The sequence below is a fragment of the Pezoporus wallicus genome, unplaced genomic scaffold, assembly GCF_028554395.1.
Source record: "Pezoporus wallicus isolate ANWC-B61680 ecotype Strahan unplaced genomic scaffold, APGP_CSIRO_Pwel_v1 contig_7545, whole genome shotgun sequence".
Lineage (NCBI taxonomy): Eukaryota > Metazoa > Chordata > Aves > Psittaciformes > Psittacidae > Pezoporus > Pezoporus wallicus.
In genome coordinates this window covers 3,253,380-3,268,110 of record NW_026642398.1, presented here as the reverse complement: position 1 = coordinate 3,268,110, position 14,731 = coordinate 3,253,380, and the positions used below count along the sequence as shown (strand labels likewise).

The following is a 14,731-nucleotide window of genomic DNA, read 5'->3' as shown; positions in this document are numbered from 1 at the left end:
AATTCTCATCTCCATCATTAGCCTTTTAACGTGTTTTTCAGCAAACTGAGATTTTCCTACCTTCCAGTCACTCTTTCTGGCTCTTGACAGATTCATGGATGTAGTTCATCATTGATTCACATCTATCCCATTTTCTTTGCAAAATTCAACTCTTTTTGCTGTTTTTAAAGCTTTAATTATCAGAAGTTTAATTATTCACTTTAGTTTAGAATGCTCAGCGTGTTTAAACAGAGTCAGTTCAGCTCACCAAAACCACCGAATGTATAATGTGTGGTGATAAGCCAGTTCATTGGTATCTTCATCTTATAGGTCCCACCAGCAAGATTACCCTTCTTTTATTGTCAATAAAATACTTTAATTGTATTTTCTGACACAGTACATGAAGGAAGCTGTCAGTTCCTTCACCTGAAAAGGACTACATAGGATAACACATCCTATTTTGTCACAGTTAAAACAACCATAATCAATGAAAATAAGTAAACCAGAAGAGGAAAAGGATTAAGCTGACCAGCACTTCCTTCACTCCTTAGAAATGTCTTTTTTTTTTTTTTTCCAGCAAAGTAGGTTTAGTAGAATAAAAAAAAGGTTTTATTTCTATCAACCTAAATGAAAATGTGAACAAAAATTGCTCATTTTATTAGAAAATTAGCTTTGGTTTGTTTTGTTTGGTTTTTGTTGCTTGTTTTTCTTTTTAATGAGAGCATAAGAATATTTTATACCAGAGTACAACCAGGGCTGGAAGGAATGCAGCTGGAGAAGTGGAGTTATTCACTGGGAAGAGGCTATTATAAATACAACTTTTTTTACTCATTTTTTGCCACAAATAGGTGAGGTGAGACATCCAGGTTCTGTCTTCTGACATTGGAAAACAACCAGCAGATGCACACAGTGAGCTGACCCATCCTGAAGTACACACTGGAAAAGGATGACTGATTTCTGCTTGTGCTTGCCTCTTTCCAGTAATAACAGATAGAGCCTAGAGAAATATCTTGGTCTAGACGCACTTTAATTTTAGATGGCTTAAATTAAGCAAGAGGAATTCTATTTCTTAATAACAGAATATACCAATAATGCACTGAAGGCAATGTCAAAGGCATCTAGCCTGCTTTGACAGGTACGATTCTTAGAATATGTAACATCAACCATATTTAGCTAGGTTCTCCAAAGGTGAAATTCCATCTACAGAGTACCATTCTTCTGCTGAAGCAAGAAAATTGAGTCCAGGATCGTTTACACCTTGACAAAATTATCAAAGATGCAAAATTTAAACCCTTCTGGAGTAATACGGTGTCCCTGCCCACAGCAGGGGGGTTGGAACTAGATATTAAGGTCCTTTCCAACCCTAACTATTCTATGATTCTTCTAGCATGACCACAGGCAGAGATGTGATGAGAAAATTCCAGCTTCTGTTTACTGAAAATGTGCTTTCTCTTTTGCATTTGTCTCAAAACACCTGGAAGTATGTCTTTCAGAATAAAAGACTTTTTCCTTTTTAATGAGCTGTTGTCACTAAAAATCACAGTTGCTGGCAATTGCAAAGGAAATAATCATTATTGAAGCTGCGGTCTGAATTTAAATTAGGAATTCAGCTCGAGTGTTTCAGACAAAGCAAACCTCATCCTCATCCTCCAACAGAAGGGATGAAATCTTGGGTCTGTGCCTAATACTGCTGAACACCTGCAACTGTCACTGAAATCTGAGTCTGTGTTTAAAACAAGCCCTATAGCAAGTGACACTAGCTCAAAACACCTTGAGGCAATGAGCAGATGTCTGAGACACTTAGAGATATTCAGCACTGCATGGGGTCGTGTGTTAAGGTGCAAGTATAGGATTTTTTTTAATCCCATAACTGTATCATAACCAGACTGCTCAGAACAGTGCAAAACCCTACATAAAATCAAATCACAGTTCTCACTACACAGATTACATGTTTTCCTTTGTATATTGGAGGTAATATTGAATCAAGTGAAAAGTGAACAGTTCAAAAATCACTGGACTCTTAATGAGAAATCATAATTAAATGGTTTATGCACAGGTTGAGACACAACAAAATACCACGGTTTAGACCCAGTTGGTAGCTTAGCACCATGCAGCCGTTCTCTCACCCCTCTTCCTCCAGGTAAGCTAGGAGGAGAATCAAAAGAATCTAAACCTCACAGGTTGAGATAAGAACACTTTAATAGCTAAAATAAAGTAAAATATAGGAATAATAGAATGAATACAAATAATAATAATAGGAAACAACAAGAGAAGAAATAAAAGCTCAGAAACCCCAAGTGATGCACAATACAGTTGCTCACCACCTGCTGACCAATACTCAGACCAACCTGGGCAGTGATTGGTCCCTTTCAGGTGACTCTCTCCAGTTTCTATATGGGGCATGATGTGCTGTGGTATGGAATACCTCTTTGGCTAGTTTGGGTCAGGTGTCCTGTCTCTGCTTCCTCCCGGCTTCCCATGTCCCTCTTCACTGGCAGAGCATGAGACTGAAAAGTCCTTGATCAGGGTAAATGCTACTGAGCAACAACTAAACCATTGGTGTGTTATCTACACTGTTCTCAGACTGAAGCCAAAACACAGCTCTGCACCAGCTACCAGTGAGAAAAATAACTTCTAAAGCTGAAACCAGAACACAGAATTAGGTACAATAATTACAAGACAATAGTTACTATACAGCTTTGATACCTGCTAATAAAATAGCCTTTCCATAGCTCACACAGAAGAGGCACTCAAATTTTATCATTCCTTAAGCTCCTATATGAAATAATATTGTCCTTAAGTATCGTTTGTTTATTTTAGCACTAGTGGGACTATTACAGTATTTTCCACAGTTATAATTTACAGACTGTGTAATTGCCCAGAATTCTGATAGAGTATCAGGTTTACCTATTTGTTTTTTTTTTTCTCCTGAAGAAAAGTTTCAAATTTTAACACCAGCCAACTTAAGAAATTAGCTTGAAAATTTTCTCTGGAATATAATCAGTGTTTGGTTAAGCCAAGCAGTGTCCTCCTAGATATTCTGTGATAGGCTCTTCCTAATGTTCTACAAAGTTCTTGGACCTCTCAGCTGTTTTAACGATTAAAATCGCAACATGTGAAAAAGAAAATAAAGATCTGTGTATGTGGAAATATATTCATACTGAACAGGGAATATTATTCTGTTCTATAATATTCCATACACCCAAATGACTATAAGAGAAATTTAGAACATCTACCCTCTGGGAAATATTGCATTTCACATGCTGATCTTGTCTCCAACCAAAAATAGACCAAGTGAAGACAGCTCTGAACATAAATTTTGAAAGCTTTCGTTCTAAATAATACATGATATTTCCCCCCCCCCCCCTTAAATCAAATGATGAAATTAATTTTGTCATTTCTCATTTGATTAATTCCTCATTGTTTGCATCTCTACCTTTTTCCTCTAGCATCATCTTGTGGAAAATAAGTTTTCAGATTCAGTGTTGTGTTCTTCACTGCTGGGGGGTGCCTACATTTCCCCTAGAGCTCCCACCTTGGGCCTCATGGCTCATGCAGAAAGACTCCATACTTATCTGTGAGCACACACAGTTTTCCAGAAGGTGCTGTCAGGAGTTCTGGATATTTTCTAAGGAGCCTCTTTCTTTTCTATAAACTGCGTCTCTTGCCAAAAGACTGCACTGAGAGAGAAACGCATTCCATTGAACACTGTTTGGAATCTCTACAGTAGAAAATATTAGTATAGGAAAAGTAAAAGTATTTTATACAAAAAAAAAAGTGTATTTGAAGTACTTCAGTTTCTGTTGAACTGGCCTGGAATCAATCAATTGCATCCTTTCAGTTCTGAATTCTACATTTTTGGGATTAGCTTTATATCTTTGGTTTACCTTTCAAGAGCTGTGATTATACTGAAGTTTCCAGCATTCTTGTGATATATGTCCATAATATTTAACCATTTAGCCAGAATGTCAGGCAGAACGATCTGGATGTCCAATCCCACTTAGATTTCTCTGGAAAGTACAAAATCTAATATACTGTGATATCCCAGCTTACCTCACTCTGTCCTCTCCCTACTAGTAAATTGTCCCTGAATGGAGCCAGCAAGCAAGGAGACAGACAAGTTACTTGGTTTATTACTTGATGAAAGCGGCAGACCTCCTTCTTTAATGAGAATGAAAGCAAAAGCTTATGAAAATATATTAGACTTCTTTGTAACAGTAAAAGTTGTCTCTGCAGTATCGTTCCCTATGAATTCAAAATAATGTTGTATTTTTGGGTAGTATAGGAAAAGGCATCTAATAAATCAGAAAGTTTTAAAACACCATTTATATTCTGAAAGTTGTGCTCAGTGCCACTTCTAGGAAGATAGTAGAGAGTTTTTTCCATTTAATGCCAGACAAAAAGAGATGTACTTCCATATTTAAGATTATTGAGGGTTATGCAAGAAGAGGGAAAAAGAAGAAGGGGAAAAAAAACCAAAACAACCAGTAACATATAATCTAATGCGGGCATTCACACTGAGGTTTTTTTGTTCGGTGTTTTTTTTGTGTACTGAGCCTATGTCAGCAATGTGTCTCAGCAGCAAAACTACCGTAGCACCATAAGTATACTGCTTCCTTGTTATAATAATTGATAATTCCAGCTCTGACAGCAAAAACTACATAGAATCATAGAATCAAGCATATGAAGCATATGAAGTCAATATTTCCATTACTCAGTGTGACTTCCTTATTCATCATAACTTCCATTTGCAGAAAAAGCAGCAAACAAATCCTTCACCCTCAACCAAATAAAAATCCAAAACATCACCATAGCACACAGTTGGCACAAAAGGGACATAAATCTGTTGTGTATCAAATAAATTAAAAAGTTATGAACAGAGATAATATTTAAAACACTAAAAAGCTGCAAGCATTCTGCCAGTGCCACATTGCAAGGATTGTATAGATTAGGTATCAGAGATGCAAAACCATCTCTGAACAATAGCTGTGGATGTAAAAGGTTTCTTCTGATCATGGTACCTGATGGAGTGGCACACTTCAGTCTCTCCTATATTTATGTAACATCTGTAAAGTTGTGGAGGACAAGACATCAAAGCAGATAAAACAGGCCTGGGAGCATCAGGCAGAGGTGAATTGTGGTAGTCTGCTCAACGTGCAAGTAGTTTTACAGACCTTTAGTTTTTATGTTTGATTTTTTTAGTGTCTTCAACACTCATGCAGAACCAACAGACCTGTTTATCCTTTTACTCTACATGCTTGAAAACCCAAAGAAACTTCATCGTACAGAGATGATGGAGCTCTTTCTGTGTAAAACCATTCTTTAAATACGAAACTGGGGAGCTGTCCTTTTCCAAGGGACCTCCTATAAAAAGACAAATGTGATGTATACAGCACATCAGGAGTCAGAATGAGTTTTGATGAGAGGAATCTTGTGGGATTTTTGGTTTTCTTTTTCTCATTTTGTGAAGTGCACAACTGTCCTGAATATTAAGGCAAAAGTCATCAGAAATCATCCCTGCTCAACACAGCAGAAACTGCTGTAATTTGAGGGGAGGGACATTTAATCAGAGATGTTCCACTGAGAAAGGACAAAATTAATATTCAGTTAAGCATGTTGGAACAGTTTCCTAACAAATAATGAGAAACTTGCATTTAGTAATTTTTCATTTAAAGACTAAGCACAAAGAAAACGATTCTAGGGAGGAATAAATTGAGGACAAACAAACAAAACCCAAAAAAAACCCAAACAAAAGCTCAAACCAAAATACGAAAAGTGGGTGGAAAAGGTAAGCATGTGAAAGAAGCCTGATATAAGTTCTCTAGCTGTTTTAAATTAGATCTATATATAACCTAATTATGTACATATATATATGGGTTGAAATAGGACAAAACAGAAATTCAAATTTCTTCATGGTCAAATAGAAAGTTACAAAAGGAAGAACAAGTAAGCATCTCTGTCCCCAAGGTCCACACACAGCTTCTGATTCACACTGGCTGCATAACTTATGGGACCTATTTTTGATGGATTGCTGATTTTACAAATCCAACTCATGTCATGTGTCTCTCACTGTCACCAAGTACCAATGACATCTATTTCGTACCAGTCCTTATGCTGGCAAAGCACAGCAATGACACCTTGGACCAGGCCTTAATGGCATTCTACTAAGACACTTTTTCCCCTTTCTAAGAGTCCAGTGAAACAGTACTCTCCATACTCTAAGATTACTCCTCTCTTGTACCTCCTGGGAACAGAAGTTATCACTGGAAGATATTAGTTTCACGTCAGTAAGAGGAAGCCAATGGTGCCCAACAAGATGGGTGATTCAAATCATGTACCCACCCTTGTGTGTGTGCTCCTGTGGGCTGAAGGAGTGAATGCCCCATGAGGAGAAGTATCTCAGTATGAACCCATTCTAGTTGAGACAGGATGGAAAACAAAGGGGTTGTACATGGACTATAAGGAAGGTAAGCTCCAGTAACTCTGCCATGCACTTCTGCAATCAGGAGCACTAAGGAGAAGGATGAGACCTCTGGTGGAAAGGGACTCTGGAGCTTGGTCACAGTATTGTCATTGCTGTAACAAAAAACATTCACAAGAAGAGAGGAGAAGAAGATAGCAGTAATGGATGGGAGAAGTAGAAGCTGGTCTTAGGAAGATGCAGAATCTTCCTGGTTTTCTCAGGTGAGGCTGATCTACAGATATGTAGAATGAGTGATCTAGTGTATACAAAAGACAAACTATGGTTGATACACTTGAGTTTATGGCACACTGATTTACCAGTGTATGTCAACATCTTATTCCACTGGAAAGCTCAAATGTTGACAACATTTCATAACATACACATTGCAGAGGGTCAATCTGACCTAATGAAGATGTTTATAACAATAACATTTACAAACAAACAAATCACCCCAGGCACCTTTGTCAGCATAGGCAATGATGGGTACCAGACAGTCAATCTTCTAATGCAGATGCTGGTATTTGGTCAGATAAATCATCCCTTTACCTCCACCAGCCATATTGAGGAGACCTTTGTCAGTACACGGACCCCATAACAGCTTCTCAAATGGAAGCTGTCATATCTCAAATGAAGATATGTGTGCAAGGGACACCTAAAGTTGCATAAAAGGAATCCCAGCCCTCCTGGTTCTTATGTGCATCCCAAGACAACTCACCCTTTCGCCATCCAGAAGCAAGTGCACTCTGAAGTTCATTGATTCATTAAGAACGATCTCTTCATTTCTGTACAAAATCTGAAATATTCTGCTGTAAACGGTGTTTTCATGAACGCAGGCTGAGCAAAGGCTGGAATCACCTGCACAAAACACAGACAGATTCCTGGTGGGATCTCTGCAGGGAGTTTATTTTTATTCGCATGTTTTCATTTCAGGATTATCTAGGCCAGTTGTGTTAGCACTTGTAATTAAACACTTGCATTCTCAATAATTAATAGTAATGGAACAGATTGTAATTGTGGGTTGCAGGTTTCCAAACTTGGTACTTAAATAAAATACATGTTAAACTGTAGGCAGTTTGTATTTCACAATGAGAATAGCTGACCCTCTGACAGCACTTACCCTATTAACTTCATTTCTAATGAAAGCTAAAGCATTAAATGTTTTCTACCGATGAGGACTGTGGGTGTTCATTTGTGAAATTTCATCTTTTATCTGTCATGAAGGCAGTTTTCTTCATGTCTCTGGTGCTCCCAGAAGTTACTATGTAGGAGGGAGGACAATAGGCAATAGCAGTTATTGAATGTAGAGTCTGGAAGTGCAGAGGCATCTTCAGTTAAAATGGAAAAAGGAAACGGAAAAAGGAAACAGAAAAAGGAAAAAGTACTCATTTTTAGAAGACACCAAAATTCATGTGTAATCCTCCAGGCCCTTGACCTATGTGAGAGTTGGCAGTTTGGTCCATACAATTGGGATTAATTTGGGGAACTCAAGAACCAAACTCCTAAGCTTCTCTACACTGAATTCAAACAGCCAATAGCTTCATCTGTATGATGCATCATGCATCATCACATCACAAATGAACTTCATATAAGCTCAGGTGGGATTTGCCCTTCCTAACTTTTAAGTGCCTCTAATGTATGTATTTTATTTTGGTAACATTGGAGCCTATGGAACTTAAGATATCATTCATCTGACAAAATACTTTAGATTGAGGCAAATTTTTGCTTGAAGTCCACTGCTTAAGTAATTTGCCTTTGAGTGACAGGAAAACAGTGTGACTTGTTTAGCTGTACAAACCCACACTGGAGGCAACAACATTTACTACAGTGAATTACTTTCAGAGGAACCTGGAAGGAATTTCACGACATTAGTCAAGATGTCTACATGACTATTTAATGAACCACTGGTCACCAGAGTTAGGTGTTTTCAAGTTGTGTCTTTGCTGTTAACCAGAATCCACTGCTAATTCTACTTCCTTAGGCCCTGAGTAACAACTTCTGGCAAAATATACTCAGCTAGTTTTGTTCCTTTCCAGCATTCAGTGTGTTGGGAACCTGAGCTTTTGAAATATGGTCTTTTAGCAAATGGTATTCTGGAACATTCCTGTCAAGGAGTGCTAAAAAATGGTGTACCAGTATCAATCCTTCAAAAGGAGACAGGTCTGTGATCACCATCAAGAAGCCAGAAGGCACTTTTACAAAGAACAGTTTTTCAGAAGATACTTCTGGGAATTTGAGGCTTTGAAGAATTGTTTTGAGTCCATGAGCTGTGGTAAGATAAATGTCCAGGTCAGAAAGTCTTAGGGACTGAAAGTTTGTCAAAGAATTTCAAATCAGGACAGGTCTATTCTGCTGCCACAAGGGTACTGCTTTGCTTTTCCATGCAGAAATCATAGATCCATGGAATCAATAGGTAGGAAAAGACCTTAAATATCACGAAGTCCAACCATTACTGCAGCACTGCCAAGTCCTTCACTAAACCGTGTCACTAAGGGCCTCATCTACACAGTTTGTGAACACTTCTAGGGACAGTGATCCCATCACTGCCCTGGGCAGCCTGTTCCAGTGCCTGAGCACCCTCTCAGTGAAGAGATCTTTCCTAATATCCAATCTAAACCTCCCTTGGCACAGCTTGAGGCCATTTCCTCTTGTCCTACCACTCAGAAGTCAGTGAGTCAAGACTGAGAGAGGACTAAAGATTTCCCAAGGTAAAGTTTGGTTAGGGAAAAGAAATTACATATATAAGAGAAGAGTAAAGACTTAAAAAACGAGAACTGAAGGCCCTTGTAGACAAGTGAATGGATTTTGTCATTACAATGATTAGTTTCTGTGGTGCCAGTTTGCTGCAACAGGAATCATACAGACAAAGAGAAGTATCTTCTCATAAAAAAAAAAGAAAAAAAATCATATGGAGCAGGAGAACAGGTTGATTAAATACCAATAAACCCGCTAAGACCTGAGCTAATTAATTAGCAGGAGCATAGTACTGTCATTCAGATGACACTCAAGTCATTTTGTTATTACTGACTTTTACCAAGGACACCCACGAACAGCCTAGAGTGCTTCACCCTGCTTTTGTCTTCCCATCACATATCTTGCATAATAGTTATGCATAAGTCCAGGCAGCCTAGATAAATACACACTTATTTCCTTGTGTTACACCAGCTAGGCTCGAATGTTTCAGCCTGATTAGCTCTTCAAAAGCATGCAGTTGTATTTATTTTAATTTAAACCTCATCATGTTAGAGACACTGCAAAAATCATATTAGAAGCATAACATATTCTTATGCCTAGCTGGCAGACAAAGGAAGCTATGTGTTATTTGATTTAGATATTGATATACTGATATTCTTCTAGGACGGAAAGTTTAATGTCATTTTCTTTTCAAACACACTCCTGCATAGACCACTCCTGGTCGGTAATTGCCTTGGGAGTTAGATTTGCAAGGTGACATAGAGCCTTCTTTCTTGTGTGGAAAGTCAAAGTCAAAGACATGCTACAATGATCAGGGTTGTCTCAAAACAGTGCGAGTGAATATGACACTACAGGTCAAAAAATTGCTGTTTTAAGCAGAGATCTAGCTTTGCAGAAATCTGTCAGAGAACTACAGCATCTCCTTAAACACAACCAGTTCCTGCTTGTTTCAATGACCACAGCCTTCTTTTTTCCTCTTAAATATGACATAAGACTGTGACAGGAGTTAGCTCACAGGCAGCATGAAGATGTCCTAGTAATGCTAATAGCAGTGCAGGGATCCTGCTTCTCAAAGCAAAGGGCAAGGATAGCAATTCCATAGCTATTGTCCTTCAGGAAGTAGCACTCACTGATGTCTTATGTGCTTTAAGATACAGACAGGGACCAGGCTGTTTCACTGTACTCCTACCACTAGCAAGAAGTGGTACCTGCACCAAACATACTCTTCCTCAGTCTACTCCATGAAAACATCATTTTCCCAGTAACTTTTACGAACTTCCCCTTGTTGCTGCCTTTTGATCCTCATGTCTTCCTAAACCCTGAGACTTGTCTGCTAAGGGACAGTGGCAATAAGGCTGGGATTTGCCATGGCTGAAATTGTTCAGAGAGGGTTGCTGGCAGGAAACATAGCAGATGTACCCCCATGTTCACTCAAGCACCTCTGTCCTCCAGCACAAAGCACAGGAGTGTGTGAGAGAGAAGCCTGAATCTATAAGCTTTCCCAAATCTCTCTCCAGCATAACCTCAGTAACAGAAACAGCTCTGAGCTGTGCACTGCTCAGCAATAACATGCAGTTCAAGGAAGAGAGATATAATTTGTGGAAACTGCTGGGAGCCCTCACTCCCTGGTGAGGGCTGGAGTTAAGACTCTATTGACCTGCATGTAGCTCCTTATTCTACACTTTCAAAGGTTTGTACTTTGGTGAACCCATCAAGGAAAGTCTAATTTTGTGCTAATGAGCTTTTGCTCACTCTATTTCTTTCTTAAGAGATTTACTTGTGACACTTGCAGTGTTCCTTAAGCTAGAAGGAATCTTATTTTCCTGTCTCCTCTTCCTAAGTGGCTATTCCTAAGGCCATTTACTCCTTATCTTCTTTTGGTTGAATAGGTCTTCAAATTATCTGAAAAGTGAAAGAGCTCTCAGGGCTGTCAGAACCATCACAAGCATGAACAGGACAGTCCTGCCTCACAGCCATTCATTTAAGAGAATGAGAAAAGCCTGTTGATGAGTCTCTCTCTTTCTATTCTTTCCACAAGAAGTATACCGCCATCCCAGGACCACCCCTATAGATCCTTTCACAGACTGTTGGGTAATGACATTTTACAAAAAGGAAGGGAAAAAGAAGGCTCTTTGTAGTTGTGTCCACTTTTATACAAACAGTATAGGCTACCTGTACAGATCAGTCAGTATATCATGTCCTGCTTCCCCACCATCTCTATATCCAATACACAAAGCTCACCCAGATACACTCCAAGCTACCTAATTTTCCAACCTGGAGGTTTTTATAGATGGAGATTTCTAAATGTTATTTCCACACACCATACAGAAATTATTCATCCCTTTAAAAAAAATCAGAAAGAGGGTGTACAATGAGAGCTGGGGTAGGAAAATAGAAACTAGCAGGCAAAGGGTAAGAAAATCTAGTTTAACATCTTCAAGGAAAAGCCCTGGAACACGAAGAACATCACCAGAAACCATATGTCCTACAGAGACATGTGACATCTGGTCAAACTCACTTAGCCATAGCTTTGCTGTTGGTAGTAGGTATAATTAGATAACATTGGTAATGGAATCAACTTGAGTTGACAAATGAGCTACTCTATTTGAGCTTTGAATAGATGTGATATGCCATAATTACTTGCTCTCCTACTTAAAGGACTCACTGGTACATCAACTGAAACTATTGCTTGGCCAGACTCTCAGCATTCCTCAGCTATAGCAAAGTTTTCCTGATTTTCATTCATTTGAAAATGAATGAATTAGTGTTATTATTCCCAGCAGCACACTCACACACACTTCTGTTCTGAGAGGAAGACATTTGTAAGGAAAAGTAAAATAAGATGTTGATAATATTCTGCAGGTCAGAACTGTTTCATCAACCTTTCTAAGATCCTAATACACACACCGGATAGATTAGTACTCCTTCTCCCAAACTACTGGCCAGTTATCCCAATTGTCCTCTCTAGATGTTCCACTTCCTTCATTTTTCAACTCAGAACTTTTATAGCATCCTTCTTCTGCTTTCACTGTGCCTAAATTATCTCCCTTCTTCCCTTTACATTTCCTTTACTTCAACCATCCCTCACTAACTTTTTTTTTTCTTAACTTCTATGAGAACTTTCTGAGAAGTTTCATAGTTGTTTTATGTTAACAACATTTCTACAGGGCAAACAAACAACAAACTCTTCTTGGCAGAATCAACTGGCAATGATACACACATATCTCAGCCTCTGATTCCTGTCAAGGAGAGACCTTGACATAACAACATCTTGGTGTAGCTGAGACTTGATGATGAATGATTTCCCCAAAGCCACCTAAGTCATATGAGCCCTTGCTGTTTGCAAAGCAATAAGATTGGCTGGGTTTTATGGCCTCTGCAATCTGTTTGGCATACAAGTGATTATCATGATCCTATATCAACAGCTAGATTCTTTCCATGACTGCATTTTAGATTGTGCTTCCTCCTGACGTCTATAGCTGCCAAAGGAAACTGGAATAAATGTTCACTAACAAACCTTTTCAAGGATGGTGGACATTCCATTCTGAGACCCAGATTTTCCCAAGAATATTGGTATAATCTGACCTTTGAGAAATGCTGGAGGTTTGTTTCTATTTTTTTTTTCTGGGGCTTTAAAAAGCATGAATGCCTAATCACACAGCCTCAGAACTCTTGCATGAGGTAATGTTCCTACGATAGGAGGGTGCCTTCAAAGCTATGAGTGAAAGGCAGAGGGTGCTTTCAAAGCAGCAATATGGTTTAGAGAGTTTCTGAAGAAAAAACAACAGTTAGAAAGGCAGAGATGCTCAGATATAGCACTACAGAAACCACGCATAGCGAGTATGAACACTATTACTTCACTTTGCACTACTTTTTTAACTCTTCTTCCAACAGATACCAGAAGCATGAAGTAGTATGGGAATTAGGTGCTTGGTTTGTTTCAAAACTGAGTACCTTGTAAGAATAACTTTAAATAATGTTATTTTTCCTTATACAACAAGAGGCCTAAATGGAACATGAAAAACTGTGTTCTCCAGCTGGTTGAAACCAGCAAGTTTTCTATTCAAATTTTTTCTCAAACTTGTAGGATTTGACTAAAACTTTGCTGATAATTACAGTGGAAAACTTCACACCTATACCTCTTTGTTACCTCTGCTTTTAGTATATTTCAACTTCTGGGCCTGACAGATAGGATTTACCCTACCTCCGTCCTCCATTCAATAGCTGTCCTGGGTTCAGCAGTAGCAGTCATTTTTCCCCTTCTTGGTAGTTGGTGCAGTGCTGTGTTTTGACTTTCGGCCTGGGAACTGAACTGATAGCGATGTTTTGGTTTGGCCAAGGACTTTGTGAGGCTCATGCTCTGCCAGGGAGGAGGGGAAGCCGGGAGGAAGCAGAGACAGGACACCTGACCCAAACTGACCAAAGAGGTATTCCATACCACAGCATGTCATGCCCAGGATGTAACTGGGAGTGAGCCGGAAGGGCTGGGAGACTGCAGGGTTGGAGGAGGTATCGGTCGGAGCTTGGTCGGGCTTGGGGGGCGAGTTATCGGTCAGCTGGTGCTGAGGTGTTGTATTCTGTTCCCTTGTTATTTCCTTTGTCATTATTATTATTGGTGGTAGCAGTAGTGATTGTGTTATACCTTAGTTACTAAACTGTTCTTATCTCAACCCGTGGGAGTTGCATTCTTTTGATTCTCCTCTCCGTCCCTCCGAGAGCAGGGGGAGGGCCAGAAAGGGGGGGAAGTGAGTGAACGAGTTACCTGACTGGGTTTAAACCACGACAATAGCCCAGAGAACTAAGATTAATAGTTACCACTTCTTCATATAAGAAAGGAAGAAGTAAGACAGCTCAGTCCTGGCACTTTGCTGCTGAAGAGATTACATCGTTTTCTATTCCCTATGCAAGGCAGAGAACAAAGAAAGTAATTTTTTTTTTTTTTTTTTCTTAAATATGAAATTACACCTCCAGGGAATATGCCCTTTCAGAAAGATGACTTCAGGTTTACATCCTGCTTTCTCCAGAATTATCACTCTACAGTTAATTGAGCATTGTCTGAGAGGTCTAAAATGAATAGGGAGTGATTATACAGTCAGGGAAAAATTCATATGGAAAACAGATCTAACTTCAGATCTAGTTGCTTTAATGCCTTTACGACTATAGCACTGGAAAGAAGATAATTACTCAATTACTGGCAAATTCTTGACTCTCTCCTGCTGTCTGAAAAAAAGCAGCCCTATTATGCCATTGTTCAGATAAATGGAAAAGTAAGTTTCTGTTAAATTTGCTTTGATGAAAGTGATGCTCTTCAATAACGCATAAGATACTGCAGTTGTAAACAAAGCTTCACTGTAAATAGTTCTTTATGAATAACAGTGCACACTTAAACATTTGTGTTTCAGATTCATTCAGAGCCACAAGAAGCATATTACAGCCTCTGTACTTGGGTTCCCACACATGAGAATCTCAGACATGAGATATCTTTATAACGTAGATGAGTTCATTTTCCCAGGTCACTCATTCGTAGACAGATGAAGGGCATTTCTATGCACTCAGTTGGGAAAGAGCTGTGAGCATTTTAAAACCTCCCTACCCACA

General features: G+C 39.0%; 1 protein-coding gene across 2 annotated transcripts in view; it reads right to left on the bottom strand.

The window, feature by feature from the left end:
* Positions 1 to 14,731, bottom strand: part of FAM135B (family with sequence similarity 135 member B) — a 192,938-nt gene that overhangs the window by 65,709 nt on the left and 112,498 nt on the right. For both annotated transcript variants that reach the window (XR_008974967.1, XM_057429781.1), the window contains exon 4: positions 7,158 to 7,297. Coding sequence is in view for 1 of the 2 variants with exons in the window: in XM_057429781.1 (XP_057285764.1) it covers positions 7,158 to 7,297 (140 nt within the window). In the remaining variant the exon portion in view is untranslated. The remainder of the gene's footprint in view (positions 1 to 7,157; positions 7,298 to 14,731) is intronic.